A 24,394-nucleotide genomic window follows, 5' to 3' on the forward strand; every position below is an offset into this window, starting at 1 on the left:
TATTAAATTAACTGCAAACTTGTGAACATCAGCCGATACCTGGGATAGAAAGTGCTGTAACATACCACCTGTTTTACCTAGCCTCTCTTTGAAAACATCTGACATATTTGGCCACAACACCCTTCTTGAATTTCCTATGCCACCCAGGACTCAATTTCCCTGACCAGCTGTCCCTCTGCCAAACACCTCTCTTACACGTGCAAATTCCCCAAAGTTTAGTCCTCAGCAGATTCTCCTGCTTTCCCCCAGTTATCAGTGGACTCAATTACCACCCAAATATCAATGACTTCTAAATGCATTTCTCTACCCAGACCTCGCTTCAGAACTCCAGAGACATTATTTCCAACTGCCTACTAGCTATTTTCAACAGGATGTCCCAGGTACACTTCACTTTGTAGGAAATGGAAATAAAAAGGAGTTACAAAAGTTTAATTCAAAGCAAAAATTTTTAAATCCCTAAATGGAACAAAGATTTTGTAATGATAAAGGATGCAGTCTACAATGAAGATATAACAGTTACAAACAACTTAATAAAAAGTAAATATAGGGCTTCCCTGGTGGCGCAGTGAGTGGTTGAGGGTCCGCCTGCCAATGCAGGGGACACGGGTTCGAGCCCTGGTCCAGGAAGATCCCACATGCCGCGGAGCGGCTGGGCCCGTGAGCCATGGCCGCTGAGCCTGCGCGTCTGGAGCCTGTGCTCCGCAACGGGATAGGCCACAACAGTGAGAGGCCCGCGTACCGCAAAAAAAAAAAAAAAGTAAATATGATTGTGCCAGTCCCCAACTTTAAGCCTTTCAGTGAGTCCCCACCATACTTGGATTAAAATCCAAACTCCTTCCTGAGGCCTACAGGGCCCTCTGTGAGGTGCGCCCTGCCTACAGCTCCAAACTCAGCCTCCCCCTTTCCTTTTTGCTTCAGCCACACTGGCCTCCTGGATCATGCAAAGAGTGCTGCCTCCCCACAGCTGTTCTCTCTACCTAGAATACTCCCTCCCACTCTGTCAAGTGGCCAGCTCCTCATTCATTCAGCTCTTTTCCCTTATAGTATTTTATCACACTTAAAAGTCTTACAGTTTCATTCAATTAACATATGCCTCCACTAGACTGCAACTTCCACAATGGCCAGGACAATTTTCTTTTTTTTTTTTTTTTTTAATTTATTGGCTGCGTTGGGTCTTCGTTGCTGCGCGTAGGCTTTCTCTAGTTGTGGTGAGTGGGGGCTACTCTTTGTTGCAGTGCGCGGGCTTCTCATTGTCGTGGCTTCTCTTGCTGCGGAGCACAGGCTCTAGGCGCGTAGGCTTCAGTAGTTGTGGCACGTGGGCTCAGTAGTTCTGGCTTGAGGGCTCTAGAGCTCAGGCTCAGTAGTTGTGACACACGGGCTTAGTTGCTCCGCGGCATATGGGATCTTCCTGGGCCAGGGCTCGAACCTGTGTCCCCTGCATTGGCAGGCAGATTCTTAACCACTGCGCCACCAGGGAAGCCCAGGACAATTTTTGTTTGGCTTCTCAGGCCTAGTACTTATTACGCTTCCTGGTACATGGCAGATTCCTGAATTAGTTGCTGCATGAATTAATAAACCAAATAAATTGGCATCAAACAATATAAAGCAAAACTATAAGAAATCCAAGAAGAACTGGACAGAAACAGAACAGTAGCAGGAGACTTTAAGACACTTCTTTTTTTTTTTTTTTTTGCGGTACGCGGGCCTCTCACTGTTGTGGCCTCTCCCGTTGCGGAGCACAGGCTCCGGACGCGCAGGCTCAGCAGCCATGGCTCACGGGTCCAGCCGCTCCGTGCGGCATGTGGGATCTTCCCGGACCAGCGCACGAACCTGCGTCCCCTGCACCGGCAGGCGGACTCTCAACCACTGCGCCACCAGGGAAGCCCAAGACACTTCTTTTTAACCTTAACAGCTGTAGTAGACTGACTAAATAGCTAACATGAACGCAGGTCACAAATTCACATGTCCACAAAGAGGAGGTAGAAGAGTGAGTAAAGAGGACAGACAGGCAGTCTACAGGGCCCAGCTAGAACTCACCTAATCAGGAAAAGGTGGGACCAAGCACAATAAAGAAAATTGAGGACGATAAAGGGGAACTTGCCATAGGTACAGAAGCTATTAAAAGAATGCTAATAAAGTCCTGAGTGAAAGGATGACTGTCAGAGAATTACTAAACACCAAAACTAAATCAAAAAACGGAAAACAAACCAATAATTATGGGAGAAACGGAAGATGATGTCAGTGAGCTTACCCCTAAAACAGCACCCAGCCAGGATGGTTTTCAAAACATTCCAGAGGACAGAAAAAGAAGAAAAGATTTTAAAAGTCCTCTTAAGAAAGCCAGGATAACAGTGACACCAAAACCTAATAACAAAAGACATGCACCCGCCCCTCCACAAAAGAAATGATGGGTCAATCATAGTTATTAAAATAAAGTTAAGGGCTTCCCTGGTGGCGCAGTGGTTGAGAGTCCGCCTGCCGATGCAGGGGACACGGGTTCGTGCCCCGGTCCGGGAAGATCCCACATGCCGCAGAGCGGCTGGGCCCGTGAGCCATGGCTGCTGAGCCTGAGCGTCCGGAGACTGTGCTCCGCAATGGGAGAGGCCACAACAGTGAGAGGCCCGCATATCGCAAAAAAAAAATTAAAAAATAAATAAATAAAATAAAGTTAAAAATAGCAAATAAAATCCAGAAGCATACTATGTGTAAATATCTATGAAAAATTACAGAATAATACATACCTTTTAATCTATCAACCCCCTTTCTAAGAATTTACCACATAACATAACTCACATGTACATTCATTTTGGCACTGTTTGCAACAGTGCCAAAGCTGTAAATAACCTAAGCGTCCACTAGTAAGGAACTGGCTAAAACAAAAAACTATAATATTGTACTTCCACACAAGGGAACACACTATGCAGCTCACAAGAAGAATGTGGTCCAAAGCCAAGCCAAGATGGAGTAAGCTCACTGGAGCTAATGGCTCCACTAAACTGCAAGTGAAAACTCTGGACAAAATACAGAAAAAGCAACCACCAAAGGATTATGGGGGGGGGGAGGAGCAAAGGCACAAGGACCAGGTAGAGGAGTCGAAACTAGAAGAAGCAACAACAAACAACAAGCAGAGGTCTGTTTCCCTATTTTCTCTCCTGGAATAGAACAAGCTCACAGTGAATCTACGGCAAAAAGCATGAACAGAAAATACTCAGAGAAGCCCTGTCTTTCAGGCAGAGGACTGAGGAAAGGGTCCCCTGTGTGCTGAAGAGCATGAGGGAAATCCCGTTTTGTTGTTATTTTACTTTTTTTCCCCCTCTTCTGGCCCCTGCCTCAAGGGAGGCTCCAACTACAGAATCTACAAGAAACTCACATCTTTCTAGCCAGTAGATCAAGAAAAGGGGCCCCTGCAAGCCAGAGTATGGAAGGAATTCCAGAACATATAGCTAAAGAAAAATCTACAAAGCAGCAAGAGAAAAAACAACATTATATATGAGAGAACAATAATTCAAATAACTGCAGAGAATGGGACATCTTTAAAGTGCTTAGAGAAATATCAACCCAGCATTCTATATCCTTCAAAAATACTCTTCCACAATTCAGGCAAAATAAAAACATTTCAGATGAAGGAAAACTAACAGAGTTTCCTAAAGCAAACCACTCACTCCTTGATCTTGGCTCTCCTGGTCAGAATTTTGTGTACTCTGTAACATCTTTGGTCATGGTAGTCCAATTCTTCTAGCGACTTTGTTAATGTGCTGTAGATGATTGACAGTATGATTAGTATGTAGTGTATGTGATATTAAATTGTGAATTAGTGGGACTTAATGATGTAACAGCATATCAATATTTGAAGATACTGGCACTTGATATCCTGTCAAGGAAAATTTGCCTTCAAATTTTAAGCTGGAAAGTCACTGGAATAACTGTTCAGAAAAGAATCACAACTACATGATTTTTTAGAGTTTTGGTATGTATGTTAAGAATTGTGTACAAATTGAAATGTCTGTGTACTGATCCTCAAAACAGCCAATAAAATCTCAATTATGAAAGAACAACAACAAAAAACAAATGGTAAAAACAGTAAAAGAAACAGAAATGATACCAGAGTGAAAACTGGACTTTCAGGAATAAAGGAAGAACAATAAATTAAAAAACAAACAAAAAATGTTGTTTCAACTCTTAAGCACTTTAAAATATGTACAGTGGTTGAGAGCAAAAATTGTAACATCATCTAGTGGAGCTTTAATGTATGTAGAGTCTGATACAGAGGGCCGACTGTACGGTGCCACTTTATACAAGGGATGTGACATCCAGAGATTTTTGGTATCCACAAGGGTCCTGGGAATCAATCCCCCACAGATACAGAGAGACAACTGTAGATATATACGACACCTATAGCATTGGGGAGGGGGCTAGGATAAGGGAACTTCTATGGTTGTGACACTTTTAAATTTTACTAAAGGGATAAAATGCTAACTTAAGTAGATAAGTATTTTGTAATTCCTAGAGGAACCACTAAAAAGTTAGCACAGAAATAAACCAAAAAGCTAATAAATTAAAATAGGGCAATATTCAACTAATCCAAAAGCAGGCAGGAAAGGGAAACAGAGGAACCAAAAAAAAAAAAGATGGGAATTTCCTGGCAGTCCAGTGGTTAGGACCCCACACTTTACTACCAAGGGCATGGATTCAATCACCGGTCAGGGAACTGATCCTGCAAGCCAAGCCGTGAGGCACAGCCAAAAAAGAAAAAAAAAAAATTATATTAAATGTAAATAGTCTAAATTCACTGTCAGAAGACTGGCTTTTTAAAAAAACAAAACAAGGAACCCCTTTAAAATATGACATAGTAGGGACTTCCGTAGAGGTCCAGTGGTTAAGACTCTGCACTCCCACTGCAGGAGGCACGGGTTTGATCCCTGGATGGGGTAAGATCCCACATGCCACGCAGCATGGCAAAATATATATATATATATATATATATATATGAATATGACATAGTACAAACTAAAAGGAAAAGGGTGGAAAAAGATACACCATACTAACACTATTCAAAAAGAAAGAAGCTGAACTGGTTATATTAATATCAAACAGTAAATTTTAAGCAAAGAATATTACCAGAGTAAAGAAGGTCATTTCATAATGATAAAGGGGTCAAATAATCAAAAGACCAACAACCATAAATGTTTATGAACCTAGTAACAGAGCCACAAAATATATGAAGCATAAACATACAGTATTGCAAGGAGACAGAGAACAAATCTATAACAATAGTTGTAGATTTCAACACTCCTCTCTTAGTAATCAACAGAACAAGTAGATGGAAAATCCGCAAGGATATAGAAGACTTTAACAACACTATCAACAACAGTTAATCACATTTATGGAACACTCTACCCAACAGCAGCAGACTCTTCCTTCCTAGTACACATGGGATATTCACGTAAACAGACAATGCTTTGGGTCATAAAACAAATCTCAAATGACTTCATTTTTTAAACATTTTTAGTCATACCCAGTATGTTCTCTGACATATGAAGTTAAATTAGAAACCAATTTTTACGATTGCCAAGACGTGGAAGCAACCTAAGTGTCCATCAACAGAGGAATGGATAAAGAACATGTGGTATATATACACAAGGGAATATTACTCAGCCATAAAACCACAACGAAACAATGCCATTTGCAGCAACATGGATGAACCTAGAGATAATCACACTAAGTAAAGTTAAGTCAGACAGAGAAAGACAAATATTATATGATATCACTTATATGTGGAATCTAAAAAAATAGTACAAATGAACTTATTTACAAAACAGAAACAGACTCATAGACATAGAAAACAAACTTATAGTTACCAAAGGGGAAGGGGGGGCAGGGATAAATTGGGAGTATGGGATTAACAGATACACACTACCTTTACATAAAACAGGTAAACAACAGAGATTTACTGTATAGCAGAGGGAACTATATTCAATATCTTATAATAAAATATAATGGAAAAGAATCGAAAAAAAGAATTAAATAAAACTGAATCACTCTGCTGTACACCTGAAACTAACACAATATTGTAAATCAATTATACTTCAATAAGAAAAAGAAGATCCAGCTTGGAAAAGGAAAACATAAAATCATCTCTATTTGCCAGGCAACATGATTACCTATGTAGAAAATCCCAAGAAATCTACAAAAAAAAAAAAATCTACTAGACTAACAGTTGAGTTTAACAAGGTCACAAAGATCAACACACAAAAATCAATTACATTTCTATTATAACAATAAATAACTGGAAATACAAATTCAAATTTAAAAAATAAGTACTAATTGTAATAGCACCAAATACTTAGGTACAAATGTAATAATATGTACAAGACCAGTATGCTGAAAACCATAAAACACTGATGAAAGAGATCAAAGACTTGAATTAACGGAGAGACAAAATGTGCTCATTGATTAGACAGTTAAGAGAGTGAAACACAAGCCACAGACCAGGAGAAAATACATGCACATCACATAGGCAACAAAGCACTTAAATTCCAAACCAAAATGAAATATCCCTTTATGCTTATTAGGATAGCAAAAAACAAAACAAAACAAAAAAGTCAATGGTCAGCATAACAATTAACAGTGAAATATTAGCATCAGTCCCATTAACTTTAGAAAGTACACTAAGATGCTTCTCATTTCAACTAGTATTTAACATTGTTTTAGAGGTGGTAGACAATGCAATTTAAAAAGAAATAAAAAGGAGGTATAAATATAAGAAAAGCAGATGTATATATATGATTCATGTTTGAAGCTGATGAAATGTTATTCCTAGAAATTCCAACCCAATCAAAAAATAAGCTATTAGAAACAATTAGAAAAGAGTAGAGGTGGCTAAATATGAAATTAATTTTTAAAATCCATGAGCTCTCCCCTAGAAGCTCCATGACAGCAAATAATTTTCATAGACAAATTATTTAAAGATACAGTAAGATTTCATGGTATAAGGGAAAAGATTTATAAAACCAATTATGCATTATCCAATTTTATAAAAAATATGTACGTTTCTACACATGTAAGTACTCCTCATGAATACACACACATTCACACAAAGCTGGTTATCAAAGGAGAGTGACCAAAATATTAATGTTATCTTCTGAGTTTTCTAAATTTTCTATATTTCTTTCCTGATAAAGAGAAAAAGCAAAAATAAAATTTGAAGTTCTTACTAGACTTTCAAAAGTGTTATTTTAAAAATTCAAAGCTTTTTTCCTAACCTAGTTATCCAAATCACAGATTAATGAATGTCAAGACCTCAGAAAGAGCTTGGCAAACTATGGCCAGCCACAGACTGTTTTTACAAATAAAGTTTTATTCAAACACAGCCATGCTCATTTGTCTACTTATTGTCTCCAGCTGCTATCATGTTACAGTGGCAGAGTTGAGTAGTTGCAGCAGAGACAGTGTGGCCCACAAAGACTAAAATATTTACTACAGCACTTTAAGAGAAAGTCTGCCAATTCCTTGCCCATTAGATCATCTAGTCCAATCTACACTTTACAGGTGAGTAAACTAATAAGGCCCACAGAGGAATGACGTCTCTAAGGTCAAATTCAAGCTAAGAAGCAATAAAAAAAAATTCCATTCCCACTTGGCCAGAAAACTCTGAAAAGAGACATCTGCCCCCTAGTTTAGGAGCTAAACCTCAGGCTTTCATATTATAAATAAGTGTATTTACCAATAAATTGATGAGGAAAGGATTTTGGGCCTAGTCTATATCCAAAAACACCCGCTAAAGGTCTGAGTAAACTTCCATTAAGTTCCAGAAAAAGTCCATTTAAAAGCCACATAAACACAGATTAGGGAAGGTCTAAGAACAATAGTAATGAGAGTATAACCTGGTTCAGCCTAGTAAATGTAACCCAACCATCCTACTCTTAGGAATCTACCTTATAGAAACACCAGGCTGGGTGACTAAAGATACATCTCTAGCACACTTAGAACAGCACTGTCTGTAAAAGCAAAAAGGGACTAAAATTCCAATAGGGTTAGTTTTTCCAGGCAAATAAACTTTAACAGCAAATGCAGTTTTGTATTAATAAAGAAACAAAAGGCCACTTCACATCTTTACTTTACTTGGACCCTGTAGCACCTGAGTTTGTGTCCCCTGCCATAAACAAGCTCCCACTGTTAGGTTTCTCTTGAAATGCAGGGAGATTTTATAACTCAAGCTGTTTAGGCAATTAAGGATAATACTGTATCTGGATAAAGGCAATCTTCCAAGTTTACAGAGAATCAGGAATTTGAGGCACTTCACCCAGATAATTCAAACTAAAAAGTTCAAATATGTATCTGAAATTACAGTAAAATCACTTTTTAAGTTTTTAATTATTTGCATAACACTGTGAAAGCAAATTATGGTCATAAGTTGGAGAAAAGGGTAATTTACTAATAAGACTGAAAGGAGTGTGTGAAATAATTTTGATGTCTAAAAAAACAGGGAAAACTGCGCTGAAAGGAAGGGCTAAAATTTTATTAGCTACTTTAAATGCTGGACTATTTCCTCAGACAAGTCTCAATATAGCTATGCAAGCATTAGAAGGAAAAGAGACAAGAAGAGAAATTCCACACAGATTAATATGTGCGTTTCTGAAATGCTTTTTAAGTTCCATAAATAGAATACACTATAAACAGACCTCAAAGGAGGCAATGTTAACATCCTGAAATCAAGCAGGAAGCCATAGCAGCAAAATGTAGAAATTGCACCTACTAAACACTGTTATTCAGTATGAATCACTTGGCCATGCAGTCTCCCAAGTGTGTGAATTCTAGAACACATCATAGAGAAGAGTGTAAGCATGAGCTTTCTTAGCAAATCTTCTGAGGTTCCGTAACTGCAATTTAACATTGGTTAAGTAACAAAAGAATTCCACTCAAAAAGTGATGTCTTTTCCGTGAAAACTACTGAAGTAATTAAATCATTTGTCCAGAGACTCCTGAGAAAGAGGTTTTATATAGAACTCAGAAAACTGAAACGACACACCAGTATGTGACAATTCAGTTCACATACCAACTTTTACAATATAGGAATTCCCTGAGTTATCAAACTAAATTTCTCACCTAAAAGTCTCTGAATTTTAATTCTTCTTTCCCTTTTGTCCTGCCATCTACGACTTAGCTTAGTTTTGTCAGGACCGTGGCAGATTTTCTAAAACTGAAGGTTAGCTGACTACCTCTTCCCCTACCCCGAGAACAACAAATGATGCCATCATCGCACAGATGAGCCCAAGTCTCACTGCAGAAATTCAACAACACCATCACATCCACAAATAACGCTGGGCTGACAGGCTTAACAGAGAAGAACCACAGCCGAGTGCTGGGGCTACCCAGGCCGCACAGGATTCAGAGCAAATAAAAGGCTAGAGGAAAAGGGATGCTAGGTAAATTCTCACAGTTTACCAGAAGCAGACTGACGACAGTAACACGGTCAGCCCGAGAGAACTTTCTGTGATGATATGAAGTGACCCAAATGTTCTACATCACACATGGCTACTGGGCACTGGAAATGTAGCTACGAGTGTCAATGAAGAACGGAAGTCTGAATTGTACTTAATTTAAATTTAAATAGCCCCACGTGGCTAGTGGCTGCCATACTGGACAGGGCAGAACTAAGGGTGAAAAGAATCGAGAGATTTTTTTTTTGACTCATACACTCAGTTCAACAGTTACCTGTGCCGCCTACTGCATGCTAGAGACTGAGCGGCACGAAGGAGAGGGAGATGAATGAGAGCCTCCCTGCCCTGAGACACGTTCGGATGAAGGAGACAGTCAGAAAATTAGAGTCCATTTCAGTACGACGTCTTAACAAATAAAGATATAATGATGAAGGGGTCAAATAATCCTTCCTAAATGTTTAGTACTTAATAACAGAGCCTCAGAATACATGAATACTAACAGAACTCCAAAGAGAAATAGGCAAATCCATGACAATGTTTGTAGACGTCAACAATTCTCTCTTGGTAATCAATAGGACAAGCAGGTAGAAAATCAGCAAGGATACAGAAGACGTTCATAATGCAACCAACTTGACCTAACTGACACTTATGGAACACTCTACCCACCTGCAGCAGAATACACCTTCTTTCCAAGTACACTTGGAACGTTCACCTAGACAGACAACATTTGGGGGCACAAAACAAACCTCTAAAAATGTTTTACAAAATTAAAAGTCATACAAAGTATGCTTTCTGAACACAATGAAATTAAATTAGAAATCAGTAACAGAAAGAAAGAAGCCTAGAACACCTTCAAATACTTGGAAACTAAACATATAAATGCACATGGTCCTGGGGAGTTAGGGAGAGGTAAAGGAACTTAGTCTCACTTAAGGAAAAGGGAATGGTGACCAGAAAAGACAAGCTGGAGAAGGTGATGGATGGGTGACTAGGAGTTAATCATCACAGCAGTGAACAACTATGAGGTGTTTTTTTTAAATAAATTTATTTATTTTGTTTATTTATTTTTGGCTGTGTTGGGTCTTCATTGCCGCACGCGGGCTTTCTCTGTTTGCAGTGAGCGGGGGCTACTCTTCGTTGCGGTGCGTGGGCTTCTCACTGCGGTGGCTTCTCTTGTTGTGGAGCAAGGGCTCTAGGCGAGCGGGATTCAGTAGTTGTGGTGCGCGGGCTCAGTAATTGTGGCTCGCGGGTTCTAGAGCACAGGCTCAGTAGTTGTGGCGCACAGGCTTAGTTGTTCTGTGGCATGTGGGATCTTCCCGGACCAGGGACCGAACCCGTGTCCCCTGCATTGGAAGGTGGATTCTCAACCACTGCACCACCAGGGAAGCCCCACTATGAGGTGTTTGAGGGGAACTTTTACAAAGAATTCAGTATTACTTGACAATCAAATTCAAGGTGAAGAGAAGTAAGTTGTGAATAAAGAGAGAAATAAAGGAGATTTAGAAGTCAATTCAACCATGACCATATCCCAACTCACCAATCTATCACTAAGATGTGACATCCTAAATACTAAATTATTTTTTGAATATTTCTCTCTAAGGTACAAAATCTGTCACCTGGTCTACTTCAGCAGCCTAATTCCCTTCATCAATTCTTATCCCACTCCAATTCATTCTCTATTCTATAGCCAGAGGGACTTTTTTTTAAAAAACACCAACCTGATCACAGCACTGCTGACTTTGAAATCCTTCATGGTTTTCCCTCCAGTCCATTGCATGTGGTGATCCTATGGCCTAGAATCCTCTTTCCCCTCCCCTCCGCTGGCTACTTCCATTTGGAGCTCACCTGTCACCTCTTCAGGGAGGCCTTTTCTGACACTTCCCCCCCGCCACGCCCATGAAGTCATTCTTACTTGCCCCTTTTGGAAGCACTTCTCTCACTGTTACACTGGCTACCTTCCCTGCTGTTTCAGGGCAGGGGCCATATCTGCTTTGTTCGTGGTTGCATCCCAAAGAGTCCCTGGAACATAGTAGGTTCTTAACAGGTATTTTTAAAATAAGTGAACAAATAAATGAAGCAACAGAAGATGAGCCTGGTAGAGGAAGCAAAAGCCAAGTCAGAACTATCCACCTACGCTAAAGCACATAATCGTTTTCCCACAGAAGATTTTTAAGAAAGGGCATAACATGGTCAGATTTGTCTCAGAGCAGAGCAGTATGTACGTGGAAGATGGATATGAGAGATGAATGGACAAAAGGAGGCCAGGCAGGCAGGCAGGCTGTTTCCTTAAGAGGCCAAGTAAGGGATAAAGAAGGCCTGATTTAGGTAACCATTAGCATGGATGGACAAGAGAGCCGAAATATATTTAAGAGATATGTAAGATGTAAACTTCCCAGGACCTGGTGACAAGCCTGCACATGGAGGGTGAGGCATGGGGAGGGGTCTGGTACTTCCTCAATTCTGACTTGGGCAATGCAGTGGGCGGTGCCATTATTCACTGAGCAAGGAAATGGGAGGTTAGGAGCAGTCTCTAAAGCATGAATTCTATTTGGAATATGTTGAATTGGATGTGCCTACAGGACTTCTAAGTGGAGGGGTTCAAGAAGTATTCACTCATCCATTAGTTAAAACACAGGAAGGAAAACATGACTACAGAGATTTGGGTGTCAGAGGTCATGAAAGCATTAAATTTTATTAGTCAAAAAATGCAAATTCAAACAAGAGAAACAAGAGAACTTTTAACCCATTGGATGCAAAGATGGTTTATAGGGCTTCCCTGGTGGCGCAGTGGTTGGGAGTCCGCCTGCCGATGCGGGGGACACAGGTTCGTGCCCCGGTTCGGGAGGATCCCACGTGCCGCGGGGCGGCTGGGCCCGTGGGCCGTGGCCGCTGAGCCTGCGCGTCTGGAGCCCGTGCTCCGCAGTGGGAGAGGCCACAGCAGTGAGAAGCCCACGTACCGCAAAAAAAAAAAAAAAAAAAAAAAGATGGTTTATAAATAACCGGTGCTGGTGAAATGGGCACTGCTGGTGGAAATATATTTCTAATATTTATAATATAATAACACATATTGTATTAGTATAATATGTATATTATACATTACCTAATATATATGTTATATAATATTTATAATATATTAGTATTACATAGTAAAAGCCTTAAAAAAAAAAACAGGAATGTGAACCAAGATTTATCTAAAGGTTTAGTCACTACAGGTAATCACAGCAAACGCAAACAGTCGGCCCTCCGTATCCACAGGTTTGGCATCCAAGGATTTCGAGGGCCAACTGTAAAACACCATTTTATATAAGAGTCTTGAGCACCAGCAGATTTAGGTATCATGGGGTGGAGGGGGTCCAGCCGCCAATTGCCCGCAGATACCAAGGAATGACTGTACAGCACAGCTTAACTACTTGGTAAAGCCTTAGGATGGGATCTCATGTAGCTATGAAAAGTTATTATACCAGCCCCCTCCTATTCCAATAAATCCTATACACCAAAGACAGATTATTTTTCAAAAAGCTCAGCTTTCTTTTTTTTTTTGGCTGCACCACATGACATGCGGGTCTTAGTTCCCCAACCAGGGATCGAACCCATGCCCCCTGCAGTGGAAGCGTGGAGCCCTAACCACTGGACCGGCAGGGAATTCCCCCCAAAAGCTCAGCTTTATCATGACATACGCCAGTTTTACAACATTCAACGACTACACACTGCCTACTAAGTTCAAATTCCTCAGACTGGCATTTATTCAAATTGGACCAAAACATAATCTCCACTTCTCTACAGTCTCGCCTCCTCCACACTCAGTACGCAGTCCCTGAACGTTCACCTTCCTGTCATCTGTTACCTTTCACCTCCTCCTTTCTCTTTCTGTTCAACCTCCACTTGGAGAAATCCTACCCAATCTTCAAGAAATATCTCAAATTCAACCTTGTTCTTGATACCATTTCTGATCTCCCAAATATATAGAATATGATCTCTCTCCCTAATTTAATTCTGTTTTTCTTACAGCACTTACCACAGCCTGCCCTATATTATTTTATATTTATGCACTGTATTATTCCCTCTTGAAAGAATAAAGACCTGAGAGTAGGGACCTTTTCTTATCCATCACTGGATCTCTTTGAAGGTTTTAACACAGTACCTTGCACGCTGAATAAGTATTAGATAAGTTATTTTTTAACTGTTTTGTAAAGAAATACTTAATGAGACTTCACTTTATATATGATAAATATGTAACATAAGCTAATATCCTTTTCCTCTCAACACTTGGTAAATTGACAACAAAGAAGTACAAAAGGTAAAAACATACTAGAACAAAGAGAAAAGAACCACAATGAGGTACCACCTCGCACCAGTTATTATGGCTATTATCAAAAAGACAAGAAATAACAAGTGTTGGCGAGGATGTGGAAAAAAGGAAACCCTTATGCACTGCTGGTAGGAATGTAAATTGGTGCAGCCACGATGGAAAACAGTATGAAAGTTCCTCAAAAAATGAAAAATAGAATTACCATATGATCCAGCAATTCCACTTCTGGATATATCCAAAGGAAAAGAAATCACTATCTCAAAAAGACATCTATACCCCCCATGTTCACTGCAACATTATTTACAATAACCAAGACACGAAACAACCTAAGTATCCATTGATGGATGAATGGATTAAAAAAATGTGGTGTATACACACACACACACACACACACACACACACACACACACACACACAAAATATGGAATATGATTCAGCCATAAAAAAGAAGGAAATCCTGCCATTTGTGACAACATGGATGGACCCTGAGGACATTATGCTAAGTGAAATAAGTCAGACAGAAAAAGACAAATACCATATGATCTCACTTATATATGGAACCTAAAAAACAAGCCAACAAACAAGCTCATAGATAGAGAGAACAGACTGATGGCTGCCAGAAGCAGGGGATAGGGGGTGGGCAAAATGGGTGAAGGGGGTGAAAAGATATAAACTTCCAGTTATAATATCAATACAAATAAGTTATGGGGATGTACTGTACAATATGGTAACTATAGTTAAGAGTGCTATATTGTATATTTGAAAGTTGCTAAGGGAGCAGATCTCAAAAGTTCTCATCACAAGAAAAAAAACATGTTTTTGTAACTATGAATGTTGACAGATGTTAACTAGACTTACTGTGGTGATCATTTGGCAATGTATATATATATCAAACCATTATGTTGTACACCTGCAACTAAGATAATGTTGTATGTCAATTACACCACACTTAAAAAAAAAAAAAGTTGGCTCAGGGTTCGTAACAGGGAAATTCAGTGAAGTGTGCCTACTCCAAGGTGTGAGCCCTAGTCACCCTCCCTCATCTGGCTTCACAGGATACTGGTCACGTGCCCTCGGACCCCTACTCCCAGCCCCAGGAAAAAAGATTTAAGAAATCTTCCCTTAAGAAACCAAATAGACTCACAGGAGAAAAAAAAAAAGAGTGAAAGAGAAAACAAAAATACACAAAAACAAAAACAAATACTGATACCTGGGGTTCCACTGCCCAATTAATCTGCAGTGAAACCCACCAGCTGACAACCCATGGCCACCCACAAAGTGCTACTCAGTGCTTCACTCCTAAATATGAACAGCTGAGGATCACAAGGCACTTGAAAAAAGTCTCCAATATCAAAGAGAAAAAACTAAAACCTAAGAAAGGAATCTGAGGAAACAAAAGAAACAGAAGAAATCTTCAAAAAAAAAAAAAAACCTATAATAAATATCCTTAGAGAGATAAGTCAGGATGTTGCATCCAAGAAGAGAATGCTCTGAAAAAGGAACAGAGAAAAGAGCTTTGGGAAATTATATATCATAAATAATTATTATGTTAGCTGAACTTTCCAAATTCAATAATAAGAAAACCACCCAATTAAAAACTGGGCAAAGGGAGTTCCCTGGTTGTCCAGTGGATAAGACTCTGCACTCCTAATGCAGGGGGCCTGGGTTCAATCCCTGGTCGGGGAACTAGATCCTGCATCCATGCTACAACTAAGTAGTCCACATGCTGCCACTAAAGATCCCGTATGCCACAACTAAGACCCAGCACAGCCAAAATAAATAAATAAGTATTTTTCAAATGGGCAAAATATTTCAACAGACACTTCACCAATGATTTTCTTCACAGACAGCAAATAAGCACATGAAGAGATACTCAGCATTACTAATCATTAGGGATGATTGACTGATAAAGATACAGTGATATGGGAAAACCTTGCCGTGTATCAAGGAAAAACAGTTTAGTGTCATCCTAGTTATAACTTTTAAAAAATGTGTAGATAAAAGCAGGTTACAGTAAATGGAATAAAAAATATACATATATACAGAAACATGTCTAGTGAGTATCTTTGGTTGGTGGGATTACAGATGATTTTCATTTTCATCTTTATATTATATGTATTTTCCCAAAGGAGTAAATCTACACTATTTTTAAATTTTTCATTGCAATTTTTAAAAACAACTTGAGAATAAATGAGATCTCAGGGGAAGGAGGGAGACAGTGAGGGGGCCAGGGGCTGGTTTGAAAACCTGGAAACCTGGTGTTTAAGGAACAGGCAGAGGAAAATGGCATGGAGGAGAGGAACTACCAAAGAGCTGAAATTATCAAGAGCACTATTTCTACTTTAACTGACCCCTGTAAATAATAAGTAAATGTATTATTTATTATAGTTCTAGAATAAATCAGATGTTAGGTAAACTGAATGTTTTGAATGGGTAAGTTAAACATTTAGTAATTCTTTTAAAGGGGGGGAAATAAAGCTCTATTTTCATGTACATTTTTATTTAATGAGGTCCTTAAAATATTTTTATACCTCGTGAGTCAGTTGACAGCTTTCGACAGAATAAAATACTACCTCGTTACATTGTAAGAAAGGTCCCTATGTCCCTACAGAATATCCACTTTCAGTTCAGGAACAAATCAACAGACAATAATAGCTACTATTCATTTAATCTTCACTATATATATGCCAGGCACTGTTCTAGGCACTTCACATGCATTAACCCATTCAGCCTTCACAACACCCTGAATTCAGTACTATGATATCTCCATTTACAAAGGGGGAAAGTGAGGTACAAAGAGTTGAGCAAAATGCCCATCATCACAGAGGCCAGATTCAAACCCATGAGGACTGGTTCCAGATCCTTCACTCTTTAAAACTCTGTGCTACATGCTACCTCCCTAGATCCTTGACATTCATAAAAGATTTATCTAAAATCCTGAGACTCTCACATATCATGACAGCCTAAAATTTTGTGGTGGGCTGACATATGTGGGTGCCTCCGAAGCCTGCCAGACACCCTCACACTGACTACGTGGAAAAACGACTCCACTTACACTGCTCCTTCTCTGACAAACCCTGGTATAAATTCTCCAAGCTGACCTAAAGCAATCCAAAAATCATAGATATTTTGGAAGATTTACAAACCAGCTCTCATTCATCCTAAGAGAAGTATTTTAAAACTACTGTAATGAACAAAATAAGTCTGGTTATAAAGATTGTATTAAAATTGTATTTGTAATAATCCAGCTATTCCACTCCTAGGATATACCCAAGAGAAATAAACACATCTTGTCCAGACAAAAACCTATACACGAAGGTTAGCAGCAGTTATTATTCATAACAGCCGAAAAGTAGAAACAATTCAAATGTCCATGAAGTGAGGAATGGATGAGCAAAATGTAGTATATCCATATAATGGAATATTATTTAAATATAGTGCTGTTACATGCTCCAAGATCCATGAACCTTGAAAACATTATGCTAAGTGAAAGAAGCCACATATTTTATGATTCCTTTCATAAGAAAGTTCCAAAAGAGACAGATCAACAGAGAATGAAAGTAATGGTTGCCAGGGGATGGAGCAGGGGAGGGAGAGAACAGGGAGTGACTGCTATGGATATGGGTTTCTTGTTGGGGTGATAAAAAATGTTCTGGAATTAGGTAGGGATGATATATTCACAACTCCGTGAATATACTAAAAACCACTGAATAATACACTTTTTTTAAAGGGTGAATTTTATGGTACATATACTGTATCTCAATAAAACTGCTATTTTAAAAATGCAAAAGTGTGTGTGTGTGTGTGTGTGTGTGTGTGTGTGTGTAATTTAAAAAAAATTTTTTTTTGCCATGCCAGCTTGTGGGATCTTAGTTCCCCGACCAGGTACTGAACCTGGGCCCTCGTCAGTGAGAGCTCAAAGTCCTAACCCCTGGACCACCAGGGAATTCCTAATTTTTTGGTATTTTTTAAGTGCAATTTTTATTAAATACTGCTCAAAAATAATTCAGTAATTTAGATGTCCAATGTTAGCTCTTACTGTTACTATTTTTAAAAATCAACCAGCAATCAAAAAATACTTGAGGAATGTAACTTAGTATCTAGAAAAATATATAATCTGATACACACCAGTAGACAAAACGATTAAAACATTATATTTAGCTATATGCATTTTAATACTATCTGCATTTTACTGTCTATCTTTTAAAGTGCATTTTGTAAGTTTTTTTTTTAAAGAAATGTTCTGTCTCCTGAAGCTTATCATTTTAAAGAACTGAAAGCATGAAAAAAATTAGAATAATGAGGGTCAGTGCTAAACGAGTGCTAAATTATGAAGGTGAGGCTATAACTGCTCTAAGAGGCATTCAAAGAGAAGAGAGGACTTCCCTGGCGGTCCAGTGGTTAAGACCCCGTGCTTCTACTACAGAGGGCGCGGGTTCGATCCCTGGTCTGGGAACTAAGATCCCACATGCCAAGCGGTGCGGCCAAAAAGAGAGAGAGAGAGAGAGAGAGAGAGAGAAGAGACCAAGGTGAGCAACAGAACTCTGTGAAGACTTCTAGGAAGAGATCCCCAGAGCATGGCTAAGGACCAGGGAGGGAGCAATCTACCCAATGCAAAGAGGGCATCTACTAGGATTTGCTCCTGTCTATGTCACCCAGACTACCGGTCTGCCACCACTACCACCACCTTCTCACCCCTGGCACACGCACACCCCCCACCAAGGATCTGCAGTCACAGGGAGGACACGAGATCTTGAAGAGGGAGGAAAGGCAGACCTAACGGAACAGACCAGAGCTCCTGGCCTTAATATCCTCAATCCTGCTGCACACACACATTTCAATACCCAGCTCCACTTCCAAATATACACCAGAAGAGTACTGGGCCTGAGCTGTACACAGACCATCTATTATTGCATACCTCAGACACACCTCTCTAATACCCACAGGTCATGTTGTCCAACTTTTTAATAACTCTTTGGGGCCCATATTTTCTTTCTTTTAATTCTCATGTTTAACCTCTTCAGGTACCAACACCTGAAAACAGATCTCATTAATTTCCCTTATAATCTTGAGTTCCTGTTCCTACTGAAAGCACTGCCACTCTTACAGAGGCATATCTGATGCATTCCTCTGTCTACACTTCTGATGCTGGAGAATTCTGAAGTACCTCCTGAACTGATCTTCCCATCCAGGGCTACAAAACCCATCCAGATCCCCACCAGTTATCTGTCCCCTTCCAATCCATCCTGCAGAACAGAAGTAATGCTAAACTTCCTGATGTCTCCCTGAAATCATATCCCGCTTGTTTCCAGATCTTCTGATTGATCCCCAATACCCACAAATGAAATAGATCTGAAATAAACAGGAGGGTGGGAGGGGAAGAGACTTCAGAAATCACCTCTTCCATTAATCCTCTCAATTTGTGGGGGAAAAAACTGGCTGCATCGGTGATTTAACAGTATCCACGATTTGATTTGGTTTGGTTTCATGCTCCCACATGGTGCTGACAGGAATACAGCAAATCCCTTGGGGGTTCCAGGAGTGAAAAATGACTGAGGATCACTGATCTACCCCAATTGTTATCCTACAAATGAGGGAGAGAGGAGATGCTATAGCCTGGTTCTCTAAGTACTGCCCAACAATGGTGCTTTATTTTTTTATTCCCTGTTCGCATACTCAGGCTCTTGCTAAACCAGGTTACTTAAGACTGCCTGCACTTTAGAATCAGTGCCTTGCTTCATGCTGCTCCCTCCCTTCTTCTGTCCGTCCTCACTAGCCACATGCCCATCCAGGAAGCATATGCCCACACCAACTCCCCCAAATAGGGTATGATCTCGCCCTCCTTTAAATCTCCAATGCACTTTGTACCTCATTTGTAGCAATCAGGAATTCCAAGCACAATGAAAAGATATTTGGCTGACACCGGTGAGAATAAATGCTGCCAGCAGGTAACAAATTTTGCTTCAGATCAATCTACAGTTCATTCATGGCACCTACGCCACCCATCTCCACTCTCATAATCCTTAGAGCACAGGTCCCCAACCTTTTTGGCACCAGGGACCGGCTTCACGGAAGACAATTTTTCCACGCACGGGGGTGGGGTGGGGGTGGGGTGGGGGTTCAGGTGGTAATAGGAGCGATGGGGAGCGGCAGATGAAGCTTCACTCCTCGCGTTCACCACCTGCTGTGCAGGCCCGTTCCTAACAGGCTGCGGACCAGTACCAGACCCCTGCCTTAGAGGACATAAATCACTAACTCTCCCAGGGCAACACCAGGGCTTTTGCTTTCTGAAGTCATCAGATGTTCAAAATACCACCTAGGTATCCTCAGCAGTTCCACACAAGTTAAATGCAAGAACTATTCTGTTTAAAGTCTGATTTAACGTTTTGAATTAGAAAATGCTTGATTTCAAGGTGCTGTCAGAACTTTACCAAATGCCTATTCAAAATAGATTTTCTACACAATCCTTCTCAATGTCCTGGCAAACTATGTCATAAAACCTACAGGCTGAAATAACTCTAAATTTTAACAATAAAAATAAAAGCCTTATTCAACCAAATGCCTTGAATTTAAGCAAAACTAGATGCTTTCAATTTTGTATTAACAAATTGTTATACCTATAATAATATCTGTCATGTGAGTACCTTACGTACCCATTTAAAATTTCTCTCCATTAAAATGAAAACATTTCACCTCCAGTGAATAAACTTAAAATATATGTTTTTAGAAAATTAAGCTAGTAACATCAACCAATGTCTTCGCATCAACAGGTATATTACCTACAAAGTACTCAACATATGAATAGATGAATGAGTAATTTCTTATACTAGGAATTGAATATTTAGTACTTAAGCCAACATTCTAGTTTACAAAGCTTAATCATCTTCTCTAAATTACCAATAAAGTATATTCTTCTCTGAGCCCTGACAATACAGCTGGATTCAAATCCACCAAACATATTTATTTATGAGCTTTGGGGATATCTTAAACCATCTAGAACATATTTCCTTCCAAAGCACATACATACACATTTACCTAGAAGTACAGACAATAAAACTAATGAAACAGGTGCTTAGCCTAAACAACTCACTGTCATGCATTGTTATTCTAGGCAAGTAGACATATTCTAAAAGTTTAGAACGCAAAATGTATCATCTCTTCCACCATAATCTTGAGAAACAATGTTTCAAAAAGTAAAACATCTAACACGTTAACACCACATCCAATAAAGAAAGGAAAATGCCTGGCAAGCAATATGAAACAGCAGCTCAAAACACACTAACTCTGCTACTAAAAACATTCCCTGGTCAAAGTATCAAAATCTAATTAGACCAATATTTAGTTTCCCAAATCCAAAATATTTAGGAATTACGGCACCCACAGTAGAATTAGCACAACTTCATCTATTACAAGTTCTCACCTACTAACAATCATCTGTCCAACCAATCTCTGATGAGCACCGGCTGTGCGCGAGACGCTGTACTAGGAACTGCAGGGGGTGTAAGATTAATATAAGGATATATAATCCATAATTTCGCGTAAAGATAGAACAAGCATACACAAGGTGGACTACGAATGTCATCAGAAAAAACAAAATGTCATGCAAGTACATAAAGATTTAAGCATCTTTTTAAAAAAGGAAACCTAACCACAAACTGTAATTTAACTCAGCATATACAGGCTCTCAACCCTAAATATTATTTTCTAGGCCTTCAAAGAGGAGTTAAAGTTAGCTGAACCACCCTGCCAAAACGCCTTAGCTCTCTGTCTCATCTGAGAAAACTTCCTCCGATAGTGTAATTTACTCTCCACGGGTCTTTCCATTCTGGGCTCTTGGTAGAAAAGACCACATGTGATTTCTTAAAGTAAAAACTATTACTATAAAAGATGTACTAAAATTAAATTGGCAAGAAATGAAGAATGGTGTGTGGTCCCTTCTACATACAGGACACAAGCACTTGACATTTGATTCATTCCCTTCATTCTCCTGCCAGCTCTCCCCACACCCGACCCCAAAGACAGGCAGATATTCTGTCAGGCAAAAGAAATTACCTTTTTCATCTGCTGTTAGGACAATCTAAACAGGTTTACATCTGACTTAATACTCATACTCCTCCAATGAGTATTTAGGCATTTATAAAAAAAATAGACACATTTAAATTTAACAACTTCTACTATCCTAGTCTCTTTTAAAAACAAGTGACACACCTTTATCACTTTGTTAAGATCCTATTCCCTCATGAACTTTACTTTTTAAATGCTCTGAAAACTGGATTCTAATTTAGTTAATCCAGATTAACAAAACTATAAAGGAAAAGTCTTGTAGGTTATCGCTATAAGTTATGTTTTTTTTTCACAATTTAGTAAGCCGCAAGTACGTATTTAATACAAAGCCGCCATTGTGTGTGTTTTTTAAATAAACAAAATGTATCTCAGCACCAGCCTAGAGGAACTCTGAGAAAATAGGAGAGGAGTCACCATAGAGAAATTCATTACAGATCAGGGAGGACTATTATCCTCAGAAACAGAATGAAAATAAAAAGTCATTTTGCAATAAATCTCCCTATACTTCTGCTGTGTGACTTCGGAGTTGGTCCAAAAGTTCATCTTCAGCAATTGCGTCTGCATGATCAACTATACGTCTCTGCAACAGGTGACAGGAAACTGCATTTCTCAGGCAAAGGCATCAAATTAGTTAAGACGCATGTTCCTGAGATCTCTTATTTTATTTTGCATTTCACCGAAATGACTTTGAATCAGATGAAATACTAAATTTGTTTTGGTTTCCTTAGGTTTTTCTGCTTTGCTTTTTAATCGGCCATTTACCCGCAACTGTTGCACGCGCCCATTAGCACTCAAGAATAAAAACAAACACACAGGACCAGATAACGCTCCCCCACTAACCCAACTGATCTATTTCCTTAAGACACTTTTAAAACCACACAGCTCGGGGTGTGAAGAGAAGCATGTTCTGTGTGTGCTTGTATGGCACAATCTGTCTAAATCCTGAATTCCCTTTTCAGGAACAGATATAGAATAAAAATCTAAAAGAAACCACATTAGAAATGCAAAGAGGTTTGCAAAAACAAGAGGCTTCTTTCATTCCAAAAAACCAAACCAAAACAAGGGGAGAAAAATGAATGCAATGGATGTGTGTGTGCCAAAGTTTCAACCCTGCCCGGTGGAGACACTGAACTGGCACAAATTTTTAAGAGGAAAAAGAGGGGGTTGGTGGGGGGAGAGGGAGAGAGAGCGCGAGTGTGTGGCCTGCGAACTGCAACAATGCAATCTCCATTTTGAACAATGCGCCTCTTTCCTCTTGTAAATCTAGTTTTTTGCCACTTGATGTGCCGTCGCATTTCCCCTCTGTCGGGGGGGGAGGGGGGGAGACCAGAGAGGCAGTGAGCGAGGGGAGAAGGGGGAGGAGGGGGGGAAGGAGCCTGCAGCAACGGGGCTGGGTGGGTACCTGGAGTGCTGCTATAGGTGCTATGGCTCCTGAAGCTGCTTTCCGTGCAATAACTGGCGTCGTCGTCGTCGTCGTCTTCCATCTCCTCCGGATAATCGGAGTCATCGTCGTCCTCTTCCATCTCATCCTCCTCGTCGTCCTCGGAATCCTGGGTCTCCTCAGCCTCGCCGTCCTCCTCCTCCTCCTCCTCCTCGGAGACCATGTCCTCCTCCTCCTCTTCCTCCTCACTCTCGTGGTCATCGTACACCACTTTGTTGACGGCCCTCCGGGCCGGGGTGGTCCGGGCCAGGTGGCCGCCGCCGCCCCCGCCCCCCGTCCTGCCGCCCCCGCCTCCTCGCCCCCCCCGGCCCGGGGCGCTGGTGCTAGGGGGGGCCGGCGGCGGCGGCGGCGGCTTCCTCCGGCTACTGCTGCCCCCCCTGGGCGAGCTCAGCCGCGTCTTGGGCGCCACCTCAGCCTGGGCGGCGGCCCATCTGCCCCGGCTGCTGCCGCGGTGCCGCGAGCGGAGCCCCCCGATGGGTCCGGACGTGGGCGGCGGCGGCGGCGGCGGGGCCGGGGCGCAGCGCTCCGCAGCGGGAGCCGCGGGCTGCTTGGGCGGCCTGCCCCGCCGGCCCCTCATGTCGGAGCTGAGGCGGGGGGAGAAGGGAAAGCGGAGGGGGGAGGGGCGGGCGGAGGGGTGGCGGTGGGGGGCGCCGGGGCCGGGTGGGGAGGCCCGCGGGGCCGGGCGGGAGGGGCCCGGCCGGCGGAAGCGGGTGGAGGGAGAAGGCTCAATCCGAATTGCTGGGGCCCCACTCCGGATCGCCTTCAGCCGCCATCTTGTTTCTTCCCTCTCGCTCGGTGACTGGGGGAACCGACAGCGGCCGCAGGCCCGGAGCGCGGTCACGTGAGCTGCGCCGCCGACGAGCCTGGGACGGAGCGAGGCCGCACGGCGGCCGCTAGGGGGAGCGCGGCAACGCCGGGTCGGGGGCGGGGAGCCCCGGGCCCCCTCGGTTCGGCGTGGCTGGGCTGCAGCCGCTGGCGGCTCCGGGGAGAGGGGCGCTCCCTCGCGAAGTGCCCCGGGCCGAAGGCCTCGGGAGCCGGCCGCCGAGCGTGAACTCACAGGACCTCCTGCTCGCATCTCCCCTTCCCCGGCTCCAAGACGAGGGCAGGGAAGCCCCCAAATTCGTTCCCCTCCTGCCCCCT

At 41.3% G+C, this 24,394-nt stretch overlaps 1 protein-coding gene across 14 annotated transcripts in view; it reads right to left on the reverse strand.

Moving 5' to 3' along the window:
• The window catches only part of BPTF (bromodomain PHD finger transcription factor), a 144,269-nt gene extending 120,371 nt beyond the window's left edge, over positions 1–23,898 (reverse strand). For all 14 annotated transcript variants that reach the window (XM_082602721.1, XM_082602719.1, XM_082602717.1 and 11 more), the window contains exon 1: positions 23,216–23,898. In XM_082602721.1, coding sequence (XP_082458847.1) covers positions 23,216–23,831 — 616 coding nt within the window. In that variant the 5' untranslated portion in view covers positions 23,832–23,898. The remainder of the gene's footprint in view (positions 1–23,215) is intronic.
• Positions 23,899–24,394: the final 496 nt, after the last annotated feature.

This window comes from Mesoplodon mirus (genome assembly GCF_964341445.2).
Source record: "Mesoplodon mirus genome assembly, chromosome: 18".
NCBI classification, from domain to species: domain Eukaryota; kingdom Metazoa; phylum Chordata; class Mammalia; order Artiodactyla; family Ziphiidae; genus Mesoplodon; species Mesoplodon mirus.